This window comes from Drosophila montana, unplaced genomic scaffold (genome assembly GCF_035044405.1).
Source record: "Drosophila montana isolate Dmon_TW-CO22-7 unplaced genomic scaffold, ASM3504440v1 contig_3639_1, whole genome shotgun sequence".
Taxonomy (NCBI): domain Eukaryota; kingdom Metazoa; phylum Arthropoda; class Insecta; order Diptera; family Drosophilidae; genus Drosophila; species Drosophila montana.
Genome location: NW_026998523.1, coordinates 190,978 through 216,291, shown reverse-complemented (window position 1 = coordinate 216,291; position 25,314 = coordinate 190,978). Strand labels below are relative to the sequence as shown.

At 39.1% G+C, this 25,314-nt stretch overlaps 1 protein-coding gene across 1 annotated transcript in view; it reads left to right on the top strand.

The window, feature by feature from the left end:
- Nucleotides 1-699: 699 nt before the first annotated feature.
- The window catches only part of Drgx (Dorsal root ganglia homeobox), a 47,353-nt gene continuing 22,738 nt past the window's right edge, over nucleotides 700-25,314 (top strand). Inside the window, exons 1-4 of the mRNA XM_064692748.1 lie at nucleotides 700-1,270; nucleotides 15,752-15,875; nucleotides 23,064-23,155; nucleotides 23,252-23,353. Coding sequence (XP_064548818.1) covers nucleotides 15,779-15,875; nucleotides 23,064-23,155; nucleotides 23,252-23,353 — 291 coding nt within the window. The 5' untranslated portion in view covers nucleotides 700-1,270; nucleotides 15,752-15,778. The remainder of the gene's footprint in view (nucleotides 1,271-15,751; nucleotides 15,876-23,063; nucleotides 23,156-23,251; nucleotides 23,354-25,314) is intronic.

Genomic DNA, 25,314 nt, shown 5'->3' with positions numbered 1-25,314 from the left:
CTCTCACTCTCTCACAGTTTCTTTACCGCAACAACCTCTTCCCGCGCTCACTTAACGGCAAGCATAACGATGAAAATCCAATTTAAGGCTGCCTCAGTGAGTGAGACGCTTTGTTCTTGCTCTCTCTTTCCCTCTCTGTCACACACACACACACACACACTTATACACAAGCGCATAAAGTGTAATAAAATAAAGTAGCCTCGCCGTGTGGAGAAATTAGAAGGCAGGCAGCATCTACGTCGACGTCGTCGTCAACGTCGTCCTGACGTCCTGGACGTTCCCATGCCGAAAATTCAATTTCACAATGAAAATGCGCGTACAAGAAGAAAACTTGCTGGCCTGCGAAAAATGAGAAAATTGTCTTACATGCGTGTGATAGAGCGCGCGTCTGTGTGAGCAGGCTGGCAGCAGGGCCGCTGCTTTGGCTGGCTGGCAGCGCAGCGCCTGCGCGAAAAATAAAGGGAAATACACAATAGGCAGCAAAGGCGGCGCTTAGGGGGTCGCAGATACGAGCTGAGCCCGACAACGAGCCCGCGGCCGAACCCGAACGAGCGCAGCCAACCCAACCCCCGTTGCGGCCATCTTTAGACGACGGCAGCGACGTCAGCCGCAGCAGCAGCAGCGACGGCAGCAGCAACAGAAACAGAAACAACGTCGCAGCCTCTGCGGCCGCTGTTAGATCATTCGCAATCAACCGTTGCACGCGTTCGGTACACAACAATTCCAACAGTATAACAGTATAACAGCAGCAAGCCAAGCGAACAGTCAATGCAAATCTACGTGTGGATTACAGACGACAAACAATTGCAATTTGTGCAATCGCGTCGGTTAACCCCAAGTGTAAAGTGTGAAGAGGACAAACAATACCCAAAACGCAACGCAATCAAGTCACGTGTGTGCTGTGGGCGTGCGTGTGTGTGTGTCTGTTTGTCTGTGTGTATGCGAGCGTGTGTGTGCATGTGTGTGTTCAACTCAAAAACTTATGTGCTAAATTTGAGCTCTGATTGAGTGTGACTCGAAAAAGTTTGCCTAGCTGCACCGTTAAAGTTCACACCTGCCCAACACTCGAACTCTCCACCTGCACGCACTCTATAAAAGTTTCCTGACAAGTGCTTTGAGACGCCTTTTAGACGCTGTCGAAAGTTTCGCTCTTTGTTGCCGCTTCGCTTGACGACTTTCCACCTTTCCACGGGCCGGGCCAAATCAAAGGATTTTCTTTCTGTGCCACGCTTGAAGAATTACTGCCAAAATTTTCACGGACGGTAATAAGGTAAGTCGAGTAGCCCGAGACTGCAAAATAAAGAATCGAGTATTTAGGGTTATGTGATGTGATCCAATGTAATGTTGGAAACTTGAAGAAATGGAAGATTCGATTTTCAGAGATTTGGACTTATGTAATGTTAGGACTGGGTTCCGTTAACTGGGTTAACGAGCTATTTATAAAGAAATTGGGATGAGTCAAAGAGAATTACAGGTATTATATATGTGGGGACATAAATAGAACGATCTTAAGCAATAATATTGTGAGATTATAGTAACGATTATTAAGGCATATAGGGCGAAGGGACTTTTATAATTTCGTTACATAAAACATATTAAACGAATTATTTGATTATATAACCTTTATATTTTGGATTTATTGATATATATGCAGTTTCCTGTAAATCCATTTTCTTTTCTATCTGTTGTATAAACTTAATCAAGTATTAAATACAGACAATTTACAGTGCTGGTTAATATTAAAAAGATGTAGATCAACAAATTGAAAGCTTATATAAGGTGGTATCATAAACTATTTTTTGATTTATTTTTCAATTGAAAGCATAAAATGATGAGAATCTTTTAATGAGAAACGAAAAATCATTAGGAATAGTATAAATATAAACTATTAATAGAACTAGGCAATTTTTAAAACACATAAATAAAAACTTATGAAACAGATGTGAGTTGGTCTCTTATACAATTTATTGATATATTTTTCGATATAAAATCGGGTATATTATATAAATGGAGAAGAAAATCTTTTAATCAGGAATCAAAATTGATTATATTATAACTTATTATTGCTTATAAATATATTACTAAATAGACTAAATTAGCACATCTCCTGTGATATATTCTGGTAATCTAAGTAGACGATGATTGTAAGACTAAACTACGATAGGATTAAAGGGGCTTAGATCCTTTTTTTATCCTGACTTTTGATGGCATTTGTAGAAGATCCAGAATTGCAAATTTCTTAAGGTGAAATTAATTTTATTTGATTTAATTCGTTAAAGAAAAGAAAACAAATATATTTCCAGCTGCCAGACGATCTTATATATATTTATATATATGCATATTTATTAGAGATCATATCTATATTAACATACCTGCGTGTGTTTTATTCTAAGCTGAAGACAAGTACATTTTGCCAGCCTCAAAAATGTTTTTTGAATTCAATTCAAGGCACAAGCATTTTGCGCATAATTTATTTAGACGCTTTTAATTTGCATTAAAAATTTCTTAATGAGTTCAGATACGATAAAAATCTTCCTCAAGTGTTCTCAAGTACAGCCGCACACACAACAGTGTGAGTGTGAGTGTATGTGTGTGTGTGTGTGTGTGTGAATTGCTTAAGTGCCCCCACTCGGAGGCACACCAAAAGTGTTTGTGTTGATGCCTTTCCTGTGAGAAATCGCACAAAATTCGTGAACACTTCTGGCAAAAGGACTTCAGCAGAAGGGGAGGAAATAAAATGTGGACTCTGCTTTTGGCAAATAAAAGGAAGGATTTAAGGCAAGTCGCCGCAACGACTGCGATCTGCAAAATGCAGTTCAACACTCGCCTCCAATTGAGGCCGGAGCCAAAGTTGATCGTTCCAAATGCAGTTTGAATAATTGATGATAATTAAAAAGAGTGCCGGCTGCTGCGGTTCCCCCCTCCCCCGCAGAGCCCGAGTCTGTAGCCAGACACGTGCTGGAGTGGGACAGGAGAGGAGCACAAAATCAATGGCCAATAATTCGCCAAACGAATCCCGAAACGCGCCAACAAATTAAACGTGCAGCGTACCTCTGGGCACCATGCAAAGAAGTATAAACAAGTAAGAGGTTCTAGTCGGGAGCTCCCGACTTGGGGATACCCTGAACCCGCTTCTTCTAATGAAAAATGAAAGATACTTGATATATATATATATACTACTCTAGAAGCTATATGTCAAGTTTGGTGACTCAAGCTCTTATTATTTCCCGAAATTTTCATCGATAACTTGGAAACGGGGCAAGTTATCGAATATCGGAAACTAACTCGATCTGCGCGGGGACTAGGAGGACCTACATCTAAAATTTCAAGTTTCTAGCTTTTATAGGTTCTGAGATCCTTGCGTTCATACATGCGGACAGACAGACGGACGGACAGGCAGATGGACAGACAGACGGACATGGCAGATGCTTTCTTTTGCCTGTTACATACATTTGCACAAGTACATAATACCCTTTTTACCCATTTTTAATGGGTTCAGGGTATACAAAAAAAAGAGGAGAGGAAGCAGCAGCAGCAGCAGCAGCAGCAGAGGGGCACAGCTTCAAATTGAATTGATCAACCGCAAATTAATTGGCAGCCATGCAAACGCCATGCGCTCCACTGGCCCCAACTCCTGCCCAGCCCTGGGAGTTGCCTCAATTGAGTCGAGTGGGTGCCCGTCGAGGGGTTGCCCCATGAAGAAGGGGTGTGGTCGGTCGGTTGTCAACGCCAAGTTTCGATTCGTTTTCAGTTCGTGCAACTCAATTAGCAGGGGCGGGCACTTATTGGCGGTCTGTCTGGTGGAGGGAGGGGGGGGGGGGGTACGGTTGGGGGCTGGCGCACAGAGCTAAAATACAATTTGGCATATTTAAATTAGCAAATAGAATTATCGTACAACTGGCCATTGGGCATACTGTGTAGTTTAGTTGGCATGTTTATTGATTGCTTCATCGAATTGACCAGCGAAAATTGGGAAATATTTTTGGCCCAATTGGCGCATCAGTTTTGTCGTAAATAAAAAATTGCAAGCCAATGGGCAATGCGTTCCAAATAGAGTTAGCTAAAATAATTGGAATTATTGTTTGTCTGGGTTAAGTGGAATTAGAAAATAGATTGATGAACTTTTGTTCAATATTGGAATTAGAATTTTTTGATTTCTACAGCATATCCAAAAATGCAAGGCAAGGGAGGGTGAGTGATAGAGAGGGAGAGGAATAGGGAGAGAGAGAGAGAGAGAGAGATGAAGATTTACGTAACTTTGATTTAAGCCAAGAAACTCTAATTGGTAAAGTAAACTTTATATTATTTTAAGTACGATTTCAATAGTGTGAAAATCAAGTACATGTTTCCAAAAACATGTTCAACTTGAATTAAGTTCGTGTGCTTAAAATAAAATTGAGACATTCTTAAAATGACTATATATATATACTATTAATGGATCAAAGATTAATTAAAGATTAATCTAAGAATACATTTTCAACTTGAATTAAGCTCGTGTACTTGAAATATAAGCACACCATTTTAAAATAAGCATAATAATGTTAGATTAATGTTCCTCTTACACTTGAATTAAACTATTATAAGATCAAATATTAATTTAGGATTAATCTAAGAATATATCTTCAACTTGAATTAGTTTCTTGTACTTGGAATAAAGAATTCTTAAAATGGGTATATAAATATTAGATCTAGGCTTAGTCACACTTCAATTATAAAGATTAATTTAAGAAATATCTTAGATTCATTTAAGATTAATCTAAGATTTGCACATTCCAAACCAAAATTTTTTGAGTTTCCCTTCAAAGATTTTGCATAATAAAAGAGAAGGAAGAGAAAATGTGAAAAATACTTATATGAAGATATTTCTTAGAGTTCTCTCAGTTGCACACTTGACTGACGCTCTCTTTCAGCCAGTTTTCCCAAGAATCTCTCTCAGTTTCGTTTAATCAACCAACCGACCGCCCAGAGCGAAAAGCCTTTTCTCCCCAACAACAACAACAATTGACAACTGGAGAAAAAAAGAAGTGTATGCTACAAGCAGTTGCCCCTTTGGCAAATGCACATAAAAAGCAATTTGCTTTAATTAAACAGAAAATTCAATCAAAATATTTATAATAAAACAAAACACCAACCACGCAATTGTCACGAGTGCAATATACGACATTACCAGAGCTTACATATGTATATATATTTATATATATGTAGATTGCGCTATATGCAGACCTCCTACATGCGGGCGCCCCGAAGACGAATTCAAATTGAAGGGTTGACTCGGCTCGGCCAACAGCCGCCACCCCTGCGCATTGCACAATTGGCGACACTTGGACACGGATCGCAGTCGGAGCAACTGCAGCCAACGACAGCGGGTGGTGGGCAGCGGGTGGCGGGTGGCGGGTGGTCGCCGCACATAATTCAATTTAAAAGCATTTTCGTTTTCGCCGCAGATTCCAAAGCTACAACTGATTTTTTTAGATATACCCTAAACATATCTGAAGAAAAGGGTATTTGAAAGTTGCCCAAAGAGCACTTCCTTTTTCTAAGTCTTTCAAATAGATTTGCAAGATACTTACCTTAAGCTATTGCATCCTTCAAGAGTTCATCATACTTAGCTTCCATTCGAACCGATTGATATTCCACGCATCTGCTGGGTTATCTATTATCTATCCGAGAAGAAATTGTCTTATCCATTGCTAGTAAATACGTAGAACTAAAGTTTTCGATCTACCTAACACTTTTAACAGCCTATGACATACTATGTTGTTTCTCAATTTCATCTGGCAATCCATTATTTCATATACATAAATATTACTGATAGTCGGAGCATATACATATCATGTTATCTATGAAATAGTTCTAATTTAGCTCTAATTGAATAGTTAATTGAAAATAAAACTAATATAGATAATATTTTAGCATACTGCAGAACTTTGTGAACAAAAAAATCAGATTATATTTGAGTATACTGAAGATATATTTAAATTATAATAGGATTCTGGATTAATCAAAGGATTAATCCTTTGAAGATTTTTTTTAAGTAATTGAAGAACCTTGCATTTATTTAAGATTATATTTAAGACAACTTATCAGCTTCGTATGGGATAGGAGCTTCGTATAGAATACCTTTAACTACGTAAGATAAAGATTCTTTTCTAAAGTATCTAAGATCTCCACATAGAATACCTCGAAATACATAACATAAATATTATGTAATAATATAATAATAATAATACGTATTTCAGAATACTTAAGATCTTCGTTTAGGATATCTCGAACTATATAAGATAAAGATTCTATATTAGAATACTGAAGTCCTACGTACAGAAATCCAGCTTTCCCCCACTTCTTTTTTCAGTGCAGGAATCCTCTACATAGTCTTCAGTATACAGTATATATAGGATTTTCTTATGGAATAGGATACCTTCAAGTCGAGCACACGTGCCTCGATCATAACTATATATATATATAGATATACTTTTTTGTTGTTGTTTTATTTTGAGCCTAGGCGCGAGCCAATTGACACAATCAAATGCGCTTAATGCAGCAAAAACAAAAACAACAACGGCCAAAATATGCAATCAACGCCAGAAATGCAACATCAACCAGCTAGAGGGGCGTGAAGGGGTGTTGGTGGGGAAGGGGGTTGGTTTGGCTAGGGGTTAGGTGGTCTCTGCGCCAGTTTAGTTTGATTACGCGGACGGACAATTCGAAAAACGGATGCACTTTACTTTTTCGCAAAGTGATAACCTCATCATCAACAACTGTGAGCCGGGAGCCGCCCCCGCAGCCACCCCCGCAGCCGCCCCTCGTCTAACGCGCGGCTCAAAATTATCGCGCTTTTAGGCACAACAACAACAACAACAATAGTCCGAGTTGTTGTTGTTGTGTGGGTGGCAGACAATTTTGCAAATGCGTTTAAGTGGACCTAATGCAGGCGGGATGAGGCGGCTGGCCGGGATTGGGACTGCCTCGCACGTGGATACGGCTATGGCCAATGATGTTGATGAAGCTGATAACGTTGATGATGATGATGCTTCAGCTGATGATGATGACGCTGTCTGCCATGCGAATTATGCCAGCTGCCAATTGTGCTTCTCCATTTGCCGTGTGCTTCTCTCTGCAGTTGTTGTTTTTTTGCTCGTTTAGTCGCGATTTGCGAGCGAACGCTGAGATTTTGCCAGCCGATAAGTCCATTAGGGAATGGCCTCTCCATTCTGAAGTGACGTTATGGCTGTGACTATGACCTTGGCAGCTTAACTGGAGAACGGGCGGAAGAGGACGAGCAATGGGGCACTCGGCTGCAAATCTGGGTTAGTTGTGGGCCGAGTGTGCTGTAATATTATTATGAGTGAAAAGTGCAGAAAATACTTACTATTATTATACAACTTTATAATGTATAAAACATTTAAAACGCAAAGATTTATATAATATACAAGAATACTTTTGGAAATTGGAAGATCCTCATAATTAAATCTAATAGATTTATATATATATTTATATTTTTAGACAATATTTTCATTCAAAAAAGTCTTAGCTTTTGGAAAGTTGATTTTAATATTGATATAGACTCTAGAATCTGTTCAAGGGTTCGAAATTAAATAATGATCAAATTTTGATCTAACATGCCATATAAACAAATCTGTATAATCGAGACATAAGATAGATGGATCGAGATTATATTAGATCATATTTATATTAAATAAATATAATTAAATTAGTTCAAGTCCAGCCAAAAGCAAGGGAACTAGTCTGTGTCTTCTTTATTCAGAAATTATATTATCGGATAGTTTTTGTCCTTTTTATCGAAACAAGGTTGAAGTTCTTGTTATAATATACCCTGGCATAATATGTATGGAAGTTATGGGAAAATATTAGGCTTGATTTGGAGGATTGACAAAATCAGATGACTAACTAAAAAAAGGGGATTAACAAATTAAATTATCTTATAGTCTATTACTTCATTAGCTAGAGGAAAAATGTCTAAAATTTAAAGAGAAATTTTCATTTATCTCAAGTGGACTATGCTGCTTCATAATGATAAATGAAAGATAAATGCGGAAAATAACATCATCAGTTATGAAATGATGAAGGATAATCTTTAAAGAACTTAGTGAAGGCTCTTAACATTTATACTATATGAAAGAGTTTGGAAAACATTTTGATGGACAGAAAAATATTTTTTAAAAGATTTTGATGGCTTGAAAAATAGTTTAAAAATTTTTTGATGCTCTGAAAATAAAAATATTGTTTTTTCATGAATTATGATTAATTAAGTATGTAAAAAAATTAAAATCTAGGAAATTATTTATTCTAATTATTAAACTTAATAATTAATTTAATAAAAAAATAAAAATTTGAACCTTAAACCCTATTTTGTATAAAATTTGAGCTGATTTGAGCTAAGAAATGCATTAAACCTCATCACATTTATTCTTCCATATGCCATAAAAGCAAGCCCTCTTCATCAGATTGATATGGAAAACAGCTGATTGTCTGATTGAGTGCTTCTCAAATGAAATGCGGCAGCAATGAAACAGGGAAAAAATACACACACACACACACACACAACAAAAATTAACACAAAATTAATTAAAACGCATCAAAATGTAATGCAATTTGCAGCAGCTACGTCTGATGCGCATTATGCAACAGCAGCTGAAAGTAATAAAAATATAAATTAATAATGTTACAAAAAAGAAGAGAGAGAGAAAAAAAACACACCCAAAAACAACAACAACAAGCGGGGCAATTGCATTAATTGAGCAAACAACAAAGTGGAAATGCGTCTGCGACAGCTGACGTCCAGAGTCCAGGTTGTCCGGGTTGTCCGTGTCTGTGCAGGTCGGAAATATGGAACTGCCGGAGCATATGCATATTCAAACCATATATCAGCCAATATGCCAATGCACTTTGCCAAGCAGAATGGGAGTAAATGGCGCTCGCATACCTTGTACTTGTTTTTTGCACAGTTGAAGCTGGATATAAAAGGCTTTTGGAGACAACCTTAAAATATGAATATTTAGTGAATTTATATAATATTTTAATGATTTCCTATATTTGGGGAACAGCTATAATAATATTTGAAGAGGTTTCGCCCAGATATGGAGTCAAACATTTTAAAATCAGTTAAGTAGAAATTAAAACGTAAGTTTAAAAGGTTAAATACTGTTTTATACCCTGAAGAAAGGGAATAATGTGTCTGCAAAAACCTATGACAGAAGGAAGCATTTCAGATCCTATAAAGAAAATATATTCCTGATCAGCATCAATAGCCGAGTCGATCTAGCCATATCCGTCTGTCAGTCCGTCTGACCGTCGAACTCAGATGAGCGCGAGACTTCAAATTTTGAACGTTGTTCCTCCAAGCGCCCGAGAGGGTTCAGGGTATCCCCTTGTCGTGAACTCATGATTAGAGCCTCTTGTTTTATATGCAAATACTATAAACAGAAGGGGTATGAGTTTTCGTAAAACATAGTTGATAAGTTTGTTATTTCCTGGAATCACCTGGATGCATGAACATATTACTGGCAAAAAGAAATCTGCAGGTATTTTAGTTAAATCAATTAATATGTGCAAACGTGGGCTTTGCGTCCTTCCACCTTTTTCTTCTCTCTACATTCTTCTTCTATCTTCTTAATTCTACGAACTAATATTACTTTATTATATAAAAGAAACATGCTAAATCATCATGATAAAGTCACATATATTATATCTACAACCGATTCAGACTAGCCTCTAGCATACCCATTTCATAAGCCAAACAGAGTATATTCGTACCTTCATAATAGAGCATATTTAGTTGTAGATTCGATCTAGCCCATTAGATTCAAATTAGTCAAATGCAGCATATTTGGCTAGACTGCATCAACAACCAATTCAGTCTAGCCCATTATACCCTATTTGTGTTATGAAAGGGTATGCACATCAAATGCACTACCAGACACGCACAGGGCGATAAAAATTAAAAAAAGAAAAACAAATTGTCGACTTGATTAATTTGAATTAACCAAATTAAAATGAAACACAAGTCAATCAGCGGCAGCAACACCCAGCACGCAATGGGGCGACAGACAGAGACAGCAACAGCTGGCGGGAGCCAAAGAGAGAGAGAGAGCGCATTAAAAAGGGAAGCTGCCGCGTTGCAGCTCCAAACGAGTTGGCATAAAAAGCGCACAGCAAACAAGCATAAAAAAATGGAAGAAAAAATATATAAAAAAAACTGTTAAATTTTTAATTCCATTAACGCAGTCAGTACACGCGGATGTTGACAGCCCTAAAACACACACACACGCACACGCACACATACGCACACGCACACGCACACATAGACACACGGGACAATGAGCCAGCGGAACTACTCGAATGCAGCTCCCAAATGCAATTGGGGTAGACAGTGGCTGCCACTGCCTAATCCTACAGCTCTGATTGAATTTCCCGTTTTGGCGTCGGCTCGTGGCAGCAACTAGCGACAACTGCAACACAGCCGCACACACACACACACACACTACAGCACACCAATAGAGCACACGACAACAAAGGCATTTCCAGTCCGAGCTTAGCACACAGATTTGCCCAGTTTTGGCAGCGTCTCTTGCACTAGCTGCCGCTACAATTGCCTCTGTTTCCTAATAGTCCCACCACCCACCCTGCCACCCTGCCACCCCTTGGGGCAGTCAAATCGAAACGTTGCGCTGTTTAGTGCGCACCTAATTGAATTTCGCGTGTGCTGCGCTTCACGTCAGCACCTCGGTCGCGTTGCATTGTCCGGGTGCAGCCGGCCCGACAAGCACTTACAAGCGCATTTCACTGCAATTGGATAATTGCATTTGGCCTGCAGCTGCAACAGCCGCAGCAAGTTGCCGGCTGTGTGTCGCGTGTGTTGCAGCATTAGCAGCAATTGCCGACTCTGTGCCTTAAATAGTTAGTTCAGCCCGAAAGTAGGCAACAGTTTTTTCAATTATATTTGAAGAACCCTTCAGTGAGGCTTCTTCTGAGATCTTTGTGATCATTTGTATTAAACGAATATGCACTAAGAAAAAAGGTAACTGAAAGAAGATAATAGCGACAGAAATAATTGCTGGGAAGAGTATTTACTAAGATCCAGATCAAAAATTTCAAACATTCAGATTGTTTTGTTAAGCGCGGCATTGATCAGTACCTTTTGATCTCTAGCAAGCGAAAGACTGTAAAAGAAGGGTATGTAAGTATACAATGTCAAGATTCATGTGAAAATGGTACCCTCAAATATCCCATATAGATACAGGTCGAAATTTCCCACGCCCATAACTTGGTCAAAACTCCACCGATTTTCATAAGGTTTGGCTCTTTGTTTATAGTTTGATCTCTAAATCAATTTGGCATCATAATCTGGCAACATCATTCCTGGTCAAAATTCATGTGAAAATGGCACCCCCAAATATCCTATACAAACATAGTACAAAAGTTCCCACCCCTATAACTCAGTCTAAACTCAACCGTTTTTCATAAGGTTTGGCTTTTTCTTCATGGTTTGACCTCTAGATCAATTTGGCATCCAAATCTGGCAACATCATTCTTGGTCAAAATTTATGTGAAAATGGTACCCACAAATATCCTATATAGGCATAGGCCAAAATTTCCCAACCCCATAACTCTGTCTAAACTCAACCGATTTTTCATAAGGTTTGCCTTTTTTTATGGTTTGAGCTCTAGATCAATTTGGCATCCAAGTCTGGCAACATCGTTCTTTGTCAAAATTCATGTCAAAATGGTACCCTCAAATATCCTATATAGACATAGATCTAAATTTCCCACCCTCATAACCTGGTCAAAACCCAACCGATTTTCATAAGGTTTGGCTCTTTGTTTATGTTTTGACCTCTAGATCAATTTAGCATCCAAATCTGGCAACATCATTCCTGGTCAAAATTCATGTGAAAATGGTACCCTCAAATATCCTATATAGACATAGGCCAAAATTTCCCAACCCCATAACTCCGTCTAAACTCAACCGATTTTTATTAGGTTTGGCTTTTTCTTCATGGTTTGACCTCTAGAACAATTTGGCATCATAATCTGGCAACATCATTCCTGGTCAAAATTCATGTCAGAATGGTACCCTCAAATATCCTATATAGACATAGGCCAAAATTTCCCAACCCCATAACTCCGTCTAAACTCAACCGATTTTTATTAGGTTTGGCTTTTTCTTCATGGTTTGACCTCTAGAACAATTTGGCATCATAATCTGGCAACATCGTTCTTTGTCAAAATTCATGTCAAAATGGTACCCTCAAATATCCTATATAGACATATATCTAAATTTCCCACCCTCATAACCTGGTCAAAACCCAACCGATTTTCATAAGGTTTGGCTCTTTGTTTATGTTTTGACCTCTAGATCAATTTAGCATCCAAATCTGGCAACATCATTCCTGGTCAAAATTCATGTGAAAATGGTACCCTCAAATATCCCATATAGACATAGGCCAAAATTTCCCAACCGCATAACTCCGTCTAAACTCAACTGTTTTTCATAAGGCTTGGCTTTTTCTTCATGGTTTGAACTCTAGATCAATTTGGCATCCAAACCTGGCAACATCATTCTTGGTCGAAATTCATGTCAAAATTGTACTCTCAAATACCCGATGTATAGAAATTTCCCATCCCATCGTTTATTTATTTAATACGTACCACGGGCAAAGCCGGGGTATACCCGGTAGTTTATTCATATTAGTTTAATTTAAATTGTTATAAAATAAAAAAAAATATATAAACCTCTTTTTGTCTGCATTAAGCCCTATTTAGATTAAGGGGTTGAATCCTGACATCATGCACTTTTTTATATATAACCAAAAAGGAAAACTGCAGAATTTTATTATTAGCTGCTTCAAGGCAGCAAAAATGCAGTTAGCTGTGCAGTAAAATTTGATTTTTTGTTTGTTTTTTACAATCTTTGATGACTATAAATGTGTGCAATATATTTCTCATCAATTTATGATAGCTGTGCAAACATTTGGGAATAGAATTACAGATTGCTTGCTTTCATATTTAGACCAGGCCTCGCGCTGCTGCCGGGCAATTTCCTGTGCTCGCATTTCTAGTTACATTTCAATTTCAATTGCAATTAAAATTAATTGTGTGCATACGACTATATGACACATTACAGCTGATGGCCACACACACACACACACACACGTATATATATATATATATATGTATATATGTATATATGTAGCTCCCACCAACCCAACGAATCCATTCAAAACTCATGAATACGACAAATTTGTTGCCGCTTCCTTGCGCCATTTTAATTTATTTGAGTAAATTTGTTAAAAAACTTTATGAATTTTATTTATGGCATGCACACGACCGCTCACCCGCCCTTCCGTCCTCCCCCCGCTGGGCACCACAAGTGTTAGCATATCATGTTACAGACTATATCCGCCAAATTTACACACGCAAAATAATTTAACGGCATCAGAGGAGCGAATGTCCTGGCGTCAGCTGCGTCCCCAGGCAGCGACCTGCGCGCGGCGCCAATAAATTTCCATTTAGTCAGCATCAGCCGCCATCAGCTGCAGTCCTGGCCCAGGCCCTGGCCCAGGCCCAGTCGCAGCCCGTCCTGACCAGAGCATTCCATTAGAATTGTGAGAATTTGTAATTTTGCATAATTGTTATATTTGGAGTCCGTCGGCCGCAAAACTCATTTGCCAAATGGAAAATTGCCATTTCGTGTCTAATGTTGCACATGCGGCTCATTGCTGAGGCAGCCACCCAACACCCTCCGCCCACCGCCCACTCCAGCCCCCGCCCAGTCTAAAGTTTTAGTGGCTGACTGGCGCCCGAGCAGGGACCGACTAGGTGCCGTCGCCCGTCGTAGCTGCTGCCCAGCTACTGTTGGTGTTGTTAGTGAATTAATTTCCAGTGAATAATTTATGCTGAATTATTTGGCCGTATTAAATAGCCGTACATCGTGCCGTGCACATTTTGCGGCCACTATTTTAGGCTGGCTTACGGCCCACACGGCACATCCTCTGCACAGCTCCAGGGCCGGGCTTAATGGGTAGCTGCTCGACTATATGGATAATAAATAGCATACCCGAATGTCGACTGACCCCCCCTCGAGTGCGGTGTTTTATGTAAATCAAATCAAAATGCTATTTCTGAAATTGATTTTTAAAATTTTAATGGACCCACAGCGTAGCGTGTGCTGCAAGTAATGAGCAGGTGCAATGCAGTATAGAGATTCGACTGCTCCTGAGTTGTGGATAGTGTAAAAGAGGTGGGCATTGTATATTTGGACTTCAAATAGATTGATAGATAGAAATTGCCTATGATCTTCGAGTGGTATATGCCCTGAAATGATTTTCTCTATCGGCGAAATTTAAATTGATATTCAAGTACAGGTCCATAGTTATATGAAAAGTTATAGCACATCTTTAGTGTTAGACTTCAGAAATGCGTCTTGCTTAAAACTTTTTTTTGGAACCTAATCTTTAATTAAACATATCGAAGGTTTTTTCTTGAACCCCATATATATTCTAGATATAGTCATGTTCAACAGTCCGTCTGTCCGTCGATCTGTTTCTATGCAAACTAGTCTCTCAGGTTAAAAGCTATCATCTTGAAAAATCCGCTATATTTTGCAGGCAGTAAATATGTCGGAGCCGGCGAGATCGGACCACTATATCATATATCTGCCATAGGAACGATCGGTGGAAAATTAAGTTTTTGTCTGAAAAACTTTTTTATTTATTAAGATATCTTAACCAAGCTCTGCATTCATAAGCTTCACTATTCACGTCGTCTATATACAATCTTATCAACATCGGATCACTATATTATATAGCTGCCATGGGAAACAGATCGGTCAAAAGTACGTTTTTATGAGCTTCACTAGTCTCACGTATCTGCCTTGGCAGATTTGCCAAAGAAGATTCCACTTAAATTAATATTTGGGTTATCATAATTTGTATTTTCACCTATCCGCAGATATCTATTTCTCACATGTATCGCTTACATATGTGAAGGGGGAAATCTTTTGAATTTTCACATATTCCCATATCTTATCTGATTATTATTATGGGTTGACTGCTTTCTTTCTACACTTTCCCCTATGAATGTGGACTTTAGCTATGACTGTGAACTGTTTCATGGGAAATTCTTGGTCTAATTAAGAGTTATGCAGAGATGCAAAAGGCGCCAACTGGGCGGCAGTTGCATCCAGAGCTGATGTCAGTTCATCAACTGGGCAAAGTAGAGGCCGACGAGCAGTTTGGTTGAGTGACGAGCGGACTCGACTTTGCGGCAAATGCAATTAATTTAAATCAATTGATTCGTTTGAGGACAATTTAATTGTATGCAGACAGCGACGTCGGCTGCGCTGCATTCTGTGTGGCAGAGAGATGCAAAAGCGAAGAAATAAAAACTCAAATCGATTGTAGATTATTTGTCATAAGGCTGTAATTGTCTTTAATTGAATCGAATTGAGTTTGAGGTGCATATGACAACATTAAAGGCGACGCAAAGTCGGCCCGCATGCGCTGCAGTCGCCGATGCCGTCGCTGTCGGCGTCTCAGTCGCCGTCGACATCGTCGTCAATTGAATTGCATTTAAATTACAAGTTCGCCCAGCCTCAATACTGAAATGCTCGTAACAGTTCGAGTACGTGATTGGCAAGTAAATTAATCAAAATTACTGACAATCTTTAACCAATTTGTTTATCTGTATCTTTTTATTCATCAATAATTTCTTTTGTTCTTGGTATTTACAGCTCGGTCCTGCAGCTGCGGGCAGAGGAATGTTTTGCTATCAGTGCCCGCCCGCCCTGCATCCGTGCGGTCCGCATCCGCCGCGTCTGCCCACACTCGACTATCCATTTGCTGCCACCCATCCATGTGAGTATGAAATACAAATGTATCTGTTAGATACTTTCTGTTAGATAGCAGCTCAGCCGCACAGCTGCTCGCTTAGTGCCTGCCAAATGTGCAGCAGCTTCCAATTGAGTTTAGATAAAAAGCCAATGATAATCGCCCGACAACGGATTATATTCTACTTTGTATCTTGTAGTTACATTAACGAATTATTCTATTAGTGGCACGCTGAATGAAAAACGTGCAACGATGGGTTGAGACGGGGTAGGAGGTGGGGGGTTAGACGATTCGGGCATCACGACTGGGACTTTGTCGCATATCGGATTACATGGACGCACATGTCGAGGGTTTGCATTGGGCTTCGTCTGTTCCTGTTGTTGTTGCAAGAATTGTGCGCAGAACTTTGTGCCGAATCGGTCAGAGGGTAAGTGTGTGCACAAGTGCCAATGAAAGGGAGAGAGAGGGAGAGTGTGAACAACATAGAGAGCGAGAGAAAGAGAGATGGATAGTGCACTATGCGAAGGGAGTGTTATTGAGTGTCGATTTCGCATCTAATTAATTATTCGTAGATTGCATAAACTGACAAATTTGCTTAGCGCAGAAGCTTGCTATTACGAATACAAAAATAATTTGGTAACTATTGCAAATTTTGATATGTAGCTCTGTTTCCTCAAAGGAGACAGAAATATGATAACCACCAGATAAAGAGAAAAGAAGAGATCAATTTATAATACAAATAAATATTTCTAGATCTCACTTTCCAATCGTAAAGATATAGCTTAATATACTTTGATAAAAATTTATTTTTATATGAAGATAACAAATTATTTAAACAATACATAAATTAAGATTTTAATCATAAAATGTAGGTTACTCGCATTATCATGGGAGGAACAGACAAAGTAAAGAGCAGGAGATAAGTCGAAGTAGAAGAAAGAATAGAAAATAAACTAAAAGAGAGGGAGAGAGAAATAGACATAAATAGCAAGAGAATAACTTCAAGTGTGCAGAGATACAGTTTATTTGACAGCCAGAAAGCAATTTTGTTAATACAAGACTTATAATCAAAGCATGAAAACCCATACTACACTTACTTCAATTCATGAGAATCGCATAGTAGGGCAGTAAATTTAAAGAAAATATTCATAGCCATAACGAACATTACAAATTTCAAATGTACTAAGTACTTGAGGTCTTTGTAGTTAATAGTTTGCTTGAAAAAGTTTATAGCCAATAAAAAATAGAACTAATTTTATTGGAGGAGCTACTGTCTCAGATAGAACAAATTAGTTTGGCATTGCCCAACACTATGCAATTCAGTTATGCACTCGAGTTGCCTCCTCGACGCTGATTGCACTTTATGAAAGTGCTCGAAATATGATTTTTATTTGTTTTGATAGTAATTCCTCTGCCAGCATAACGAAGCTTAGCATGCAGAGTGAGTCAGTCAGAAACTCTGTGACTGACAATCCGCAGAATGGCAGGGCATAAAAATTCCATTAAATGCTGTCGAAAGAAAACCACAGAGCAATTCGATTTTCTATGCCCCGCCAGCCCCGCCTCCACCACACAGCAGTAATAAACTTTGCCTGTGCACAAGGTCCAATAGGAGCTCCCCATCGTTGCCAGATAACTATAATTGAATAATAAAAAATGAAAAAAATAAACCAAAAACGAAGCGAAGCGAGGCGGCAACTCAATCGATATTCGGCGCGAGATTCAAAGGAGTGGCAGCCTCCGCAAAGGGCGCCCAAGAAGTGAGGTTAGCTTTTGGGTTCGGTTTTCGTATTTGGCACGGATCTCGTATCATGCAATTATGCGGCAAAGCGTTAATGCTTTGGCATGCAAATTTCCTTCAGCCGCTGGAATGTGCGAAAGTGTCGCTCAGATATGGCAAAACTTCAGCGCGATTTCGTCAGCTGCATTTACCGAAATCAAAATCAAAATCCAAATCAAAATCAAAGTGCCACCTGCCGCCAAAAACGGTTTTTTTGTATTGATTTTTGGCTGCATGTCACACATAAAAGGCGCCGACAAAGACGAATTTGTCGATACGTCTGACAATTTGCTGGGCAAATTGCAGCGCATTTAGTTTTTGGGATGCCTGAGCGAATGTACGAGTACTTAATGGGATTAGCCGAAGACTTACGAACGCATTACATAAACTTTATATATAGAGATAGTGCCGGGTGGGCGAAGGGGCCCAATACTCTAATATATAATGCATGAGCCTTCTGCACGTAGAGCTGCCTCACGTCCTGCTCTCTAATCAGGTGCTGCTGCTTTTGCTGCCCAGAAGGTGCAAATTCCATTTTGGCCCCGACTGATTTATTCAATATGACAGACAGACAGACAGACTGGAGGCAGCTTGTACTTACAACTTGCAACTTATGCCACATAATGTGGCAAGCTACGCATATTTGCGGCTTATTACCTAACAAATTCAACTGTCGCTTATGATTTGAGTCGAGACGAGTTCTGCCTGAGCTACACACGTGTGTGAAGCAGGTGTTACTAATGCAATTTATAAATTGTGGCTGCTAAGCAGATACTTGACTAGCACTAAACATGATGTCTACTCTGTGACTGCTAATGACTTAAGAGTTGAAATATGAGTTGAATTATGAGCGACAAATATTAATGCCATTCTGTAATAACTTGTGTTAACTATGCTTGAGGCTGTGAGCTTCAATTAAAGAACAACATCTAAAATTCATTCAAAATATGACACTCAAAAGCTTGCGAGGCAAATCTTATTGTTGAAAAAGATATTAGTTACTTTTTTATTGATAATATCAGCTTATCATATTTCATTCAAATTCCTCTTGCTATTCCTTTATCTGTTCGTATTCCCATTCCTATTCCTATATTAATTCCTAATCCTGTTCTATTTCTATTCTTATTTAACATATATTCCTTTTCCTAGACTGACGCTTATTCTTATTCCTATTCCTATTCCTACTCCTATTCTTATTTCTATGGCTATTTCTGTTCCCAATCCTAGTCTTACGCCTATTCCTACTTTGATTACTATTCCTATTCCCATTCCTATTTCTATACCTATTCTTGTTCCTTTTTCTACTCATATTCCTTTACCTATTCGTGTTCCTATTTCTTTTCCTATTCCTATTTCTTTCCTATTCCTCTTGCTATAACTATTGCTAATTATAATCCTATTTCTATTCCCTTTCCTAAACTTACGCCTATACCTATTTGCTTATCCATTCTTTTTCCGATATCTATTCCTATTCCTATTCCTTTACCTATTCCTATTCCTATTCCTATGTCGTAAGCCAGCTTCACGAATTATTAAGGCGGCTGAGTTGAACTTTAAAAAGTAAGTTCATGGTTCCAATTTTACGCAAGTTGGCATTTAAAAGTAAGGTAAATAGTTTGTAACTAATCCCTTTATGTTTGTCATAGTCGATAGACTTTAGCTTGGTAAACGCAAACCCACCTTAGATATACATATTTCATTGCGTATATATAAAATAGCTAAGGTATCAACTGCGACACTTTACACAAATCAGAAAGGCTCAACATTTGCATGGCTAATTCAATTTAGTCTCGTTTCGTGATTCGTGTTTTGTGATTCCGCCACTCGACACCAAGAACGCTTCTCAATTGCTAAACTAATTTAAAATTTCGAGCGCGTGCGACATCGTCGAGAGCTGAGAACTGAGAACTGAGTGCTCGATGCGGGACTCTGAAATTGAAACCGTGACACGGGCTGAGCGCGGGGCACGGGCCAAAGGGCTGCCCTATGCATTGGGAATTGGGGAAATCAAGGAAAAGATGGAAATGTCAAAAAAGTGTCGCAAGAAATTTGCGAGCTGGCATGTTGCAAGAGAAACTGGGCCAAAACTAATTTACTGCAAAACTATAATAAATGTTAATTTGTCTGAGATTACGCAAGACGCACACACAGAGAGAGAGAGAGAAAGAAAGAGAGAGAGAGGGCAAAATCGAATGAAAATTGATTTTCTGGCTCAGTGTGTATATCTCACAGATGAAGTCAAAGTCAAGCTGCATGCCAATCAAGCAGCAGACACAGACACAAAAAGTTGCAGACAAGTATCTTACGGATACATAGATACAAATACAGACACAGGCACAGATACAGCCACAGCTATACAGCAGCCGAGGCAGCCAGTGCCAGGGGTAGCTGATTGCAAGGACTCTCGACAGAGTCAGGACCGAAAATCCCTTAATGACGGTTTCGCTTGTTATGCCAAATGTTTAAAAATTGAATTATCTCCCATTACAGGCGAAGCTAACGAGCGCGGCGGCAGACAGACACTGTGCGAGAAAGTGAGAAAGAGAGAGAGAAACAAGGAAAGAGCGAGAGTTGAGTAGAAATAGAGAGGTCTTGCTATGCCCTGTAAAGAATGGCCAACGAGGTTGTATGAGCTATAAAGGGGTGTTTTTTCTTATGAGATATTGATATGTTTGCAAAGTTGGGACTTTCGATAATAAAAAATATTGGGTTAGAGTTAGCTCTTATACGAAAATATTTCTTTACTACAATTTTGGCTACAGGGAATGGTATATTGAGAGAAAAAAAGTGTATCGATTTTTTTTTTGTTTTTCTTTTACTGATCTCTTTTGTTAGGAGTATATCTTAGTATCCTCATTCAAAATCAGAAACATTTAATATATCTATTATTAGAGGTGACAGTAGAGGTGCTTAGAAAATGTGAAAAATCAATAGAAAATAAAAGAAAAGTAAAGAAAATAAATTCAATTATGTTTTCAAAATATAATATATTTTAATACAATATATGCACAATATTTTTTATATTTATATAAAAAAGTGTACGGAGGAGCATTCCAACATTATAATAAACATTCCAAAAGTATATGAAAGATTTTACTTTGGGAAAACCTTTAAATTGATTAGAGAGAGTTTTTTGATTTCAGATAAGATTTCCGTTCGGTTAAAGCATTAAACAAAATTTAAGTTTTTAATTTCTGCACACAGGGTATTTAAAAGTCGTTCATTATCTAGCTGTAGCCTTCTTATATATATATATGTTGTACGTGCCATGCCTGTGTCTGTGTCTGTGTCGGCGTGTGCTCTGTGTGCCCTGCTCTGCGTACTTTTTGAATCAATTTGCCAACAAGGATTTGTTAATCCTGTCTTCCTGACAAGTGCGGTTAGTTGAGTTGTTGCTGCTGGTGCTGGTGCTGCTGCTGCCTGGCTGACATTTGATGTTTGGTCTAGTAGGCAGGTCGATGCTTTCAGCATGAAATTCTTATTGAAAGCAGCAGCAGCAGCGAGAGGGTGAGTAAGAGGGATTGGAGAGGGGTTGAAGCTGGGGCGTTTATAGAGAATTGAGCCTGGTGAGCGCTTTGGGGATTTGCACTGGCAACCTAATTGTGCTAATTGCCGTTGCCGTTTGCTTTTTGGCCTCAAACCGTAGGCCATGCCACATGTTCAAGGCGTCCATTTGCATTTCAAGCAATTATTTGCAACAAAAAATTTGATTAGCCCGAAAACGAAACGAAACGAGTCAAAGAGTGCACATAGCACGGCTCATTGACTATTTCATTAGCCAAGGCACTTTTCGGACCCGATACTTAGCCCAAATAGATCTGCCAAACTGTTGGCCAAATGCGTGCTTCATTAGCAAATGTCAAATGTCAAGTGGTAGCTGGCAGGTGGCAAGTGCAACTTGTGCAACTTAGCTGCAAAAATATTCCAATTATTTTCATAATTAAATATTAATAGCAGACACAAATGGAGAGCAGCTCGCATAGCGACACTTTGATAAGCAGCCGGCAAAAGTTGTTTCCCAGTTGTGAGCCAAACAACATTAGAGCGCATTAGATGTACTCCCCAGGGAGGGGGCGGCACCCAGGACACGACCTTCATCCAAAAGGCGCAAATGAGCGTCCAAGGGCTGCTAACAACATTTTCCAGCTAATCGGATTATGCAACCTTCCCAAAAAACAAAAAAAAAAGGAGACAAATGCTTGACACAGCTGCCAGGGAGAGCGGCGGCTTGGAGCTTAGGAGCGTCGGCAGCAAGAAATTCAAATTAAATTTTGCAATTTGTTAGCTAATTATTTATTTAAAATCAAATTGAAAATTAATTTTACAACATGGCAAAAGGCTCAACAACAAACAGCAACAACAACGACAATGAAAAGTCCGAACATTTTCAGCCTCAGTTTTTGGCCTTTTCTCTGCTGCTTCCTGCCGGGGTCAAGTGCGGCTGTCAACATGCTCAGCCTTAACGCTCTATGCCCTCTCTCTGTCTCCCCCCTCTCTCCGTCACTCTCTTTCTCTCTCTGTGTTTCTCTTGCGTTTGCTTTGCTCAAAAGGCAGTTATAAAATATTTTGTAGCATACAAAATGGCGCTGCTGCTAGAAAATTCAATTAGCCTGCAATTTTGGCAACAGCTGCCTTTCAGCAAATGCCTCATCCTGCCGCTGGCCAGCATATTTTTAGTCTTACACTTTTTATAACTGGCACATAGATGGGGCCAAGCAAGGAGTTGGCAAAGTTATATACTTATTCCAAGCACCGAAGTTCAGTTACCCTTGATGTGCATCTTTAAGTTGAAAGGAATCGCACTTCAAGCGATTGTGAAACTTTACTCGAGCTCTTAGATATTTGGGACCATAATTGAATCTAAATATACCAACAGTATCTATACTTGATACTAAAAATAATCATCATATCTCAAATTTTAACAATGCTGATCAGATTTTGATACATATAGCTGCTCAAGGATCTCAGTAGCTGCTCAAGTCTCTGAAGTCAATAAAGCTCAATAAAGACGGAATAAATAAAATAATTATTCAAATATTTAATGCAAAGTATAATTGCAAGGATAATTATAATGTATATATAATATTTAAAAAAATATATTTATATATATTTGTTCTTCTCTTAGCTGGCATTTCAAAAAATATATTATCGGCCACATAATGCTCTACAAATTTCAGACAAATTAAATTTTCATAATCCATTATTAGATGAAAAGGCAAATTTAACTATTGGTTCGATAAATGCCTTCGTCATAGTCTCTCATCCAACACTGTAGCCGGCTTAGTGGCGCTTATGCTGCCTGAGCTTATGCACCAACACCAGCAGCAGACCGGGAACTGCAACTATCTTAATTATGCCTGCTAATGCAAACACCTTGGGCTAGCTAATGCCTAATTCCGTGACTGTAACTTTCGTATTCTCTTCCCTGCTTGCAGACACCAGCTACTCGTATCATCCTGCCATACATGATGAGACTTTTGTGCGGCGCAAGCAGCGACGAAATCGCACAACCTTCACACTGCAACAGGTAAGCAAACTATCCGAACAGAATAAGGAAAAACAAGATGAAAATAAAATGAAAAGCTAAGAGAAAACCTTAAATTTTTAATGTTTTCGGCAACAGCTGGAGGAGCTGGAAACGGCATTTGCCCAGACCCATTATCCGGATGTGTTTACGCGCGAGGATCTGGCGATGAAAATTAACTTAACGGAGGCGCGAGTGCAGGTGAGTTAACTGTCAGCAGAGACTGTGACTGTGATTTTCTGTATGCGGCTGGTCAACCCTTCCAAATTATGCAAAAATATATTCAAGAGCCGAAAAAAGGTTAAGTAAAAAACAAAAATATATACGAGAAATGGCAGAAAATGAAATAAAATTTCGTTCATAAATTGTATCAAATTTCACAAGAATAGCGAGCTGAGCAACCCTAGCCCGGTCACGCAGCCTGATCAAAGCTGCGCCCCGCCCCGCCCACTCTCCCTATTAATAATGCATATGCATGTCGTATATAAGGAGCGACAGAGAGCAGAAGAGGTAGCTCGCTGGGGTCATGTACAACCTAATGCAATAACTGCCTTTAAAAATATTCTATATACATTTTGAATGAAGCAAATATGCAAAGTTCTTATAAAAGCCAGAAGCTGCCTTTCTACTAACTTGGCCAGCTTCTGGGCGAATTTTAGCAGGGCAGGGCAATTCTCGTAATAAATCAAATTTATTTTTCAATATACAGTTAGATGCGAGTTTTATGATAGACAGCTTTGAAAGCTTTGTAGCGGCATTTCGACAAGGCAATAAGAAGAAAGAAGTATTTGAAAAATGTTTACAATAGGCAAAAGCCTGCAGCTGCATTTTGTGAGAAGCGCAGAGAAGAGCTAGTTTTTGTTTAGGCTATAAGAAGTTGCTCTTTTGTGGAATTTTGCAAGTTTTTTTACTATTCTTATTAGAAAAGTCTTGAATGAAGTCTTTTTTTTGAGAAGATTTCAGTTATTGAAAGTTCTATATGGAATTCACATAAATCAGCTAATTTAGAAAAATTCCTAGGCTTGCCTGGAAGCAAAACAAAATACATAGGAAAGAAATTAGATGAAATATGTTAAAGGGATATTTCAAGAGTAAATATGTATCAGGGGAAATATTTTGAGCTTCGAGTGGAGACTTAATTGTACTTATATTTATTTATAGTTCTGACTGCTTCTTATGCCTACATTTGCTGCCTTTTGTCCGGGTATTTTGACCACTTACTCATATTTCAATTCATTCACAATTTTCTTTTGCCTGTCTCAAATTAGTCAGCACTTGGCATTGCCGAATTGTGGCTGCACATTGAAATTTATGAACTTATGCGAATAATTGTGGTTGCATGCAAATTAAGTCAGAGAATCAGTGCAAATTGCAAATTGGACTTGTCCTGAGAGAATTGGCGAGCTGCTATCATTAGCAATGACAATTTGCGACACTGTGCGCGAGATATTGTCGGATTAGTGCAGGGGCAGCTGACAATTAGCGGATCTACTTCCACACTTGGAGGCACTCGCTGAAGACGTGGGTGGCAGGCACTCAGGCACGTTGCCCGCGCGGGGGCGGCCAGCGGAAGATTCAGATGCCGAGACGAAGACTGAGCAAATTATGTGGCAGAAAACTTAATGAGGATGCAACGTTAACTAGACACGTAGCTAGTCAGATGTGGTGCGATAAGTGCGCCACCCACACACAGGTGGCTATTAGAAACACTTTGGTGGCGTTAGGCGATGACAATGACGCACTCTCGACTATTTCCGGCACAATTAGCGGCACACTGTGCCCGGCTTCATCCTGCCTGCCCAGCAACCCCTCGACCTGGCCTGAGCTGGCAAGTTTCCCAGGCGCAACCTGATATTTTGAATTAAATTTGGTACAAATTTATATGTCAAACGTCCAACAATGGGACACTTGTGGCAAACACGTGTACTTGTCAGCCTAACAAAGTTATATACCACCCAGGCCGCCCGCCTGTCAGCTCGCTGACTTCTGTCCAAGTTTCCAACTCAAACTGGCCTTTAAATGTCAGACTTACCAGCAAAAAAAAAATAATAAAATAAAATCATGAAAAAATACAGCAAAAAGCCAACGGAAAAAAAATGGAAGGCACAAAAACAATTGGTGAGAGTCGTTTTTGGGGCCGGGCTTAGTCTGGGATTTCGATA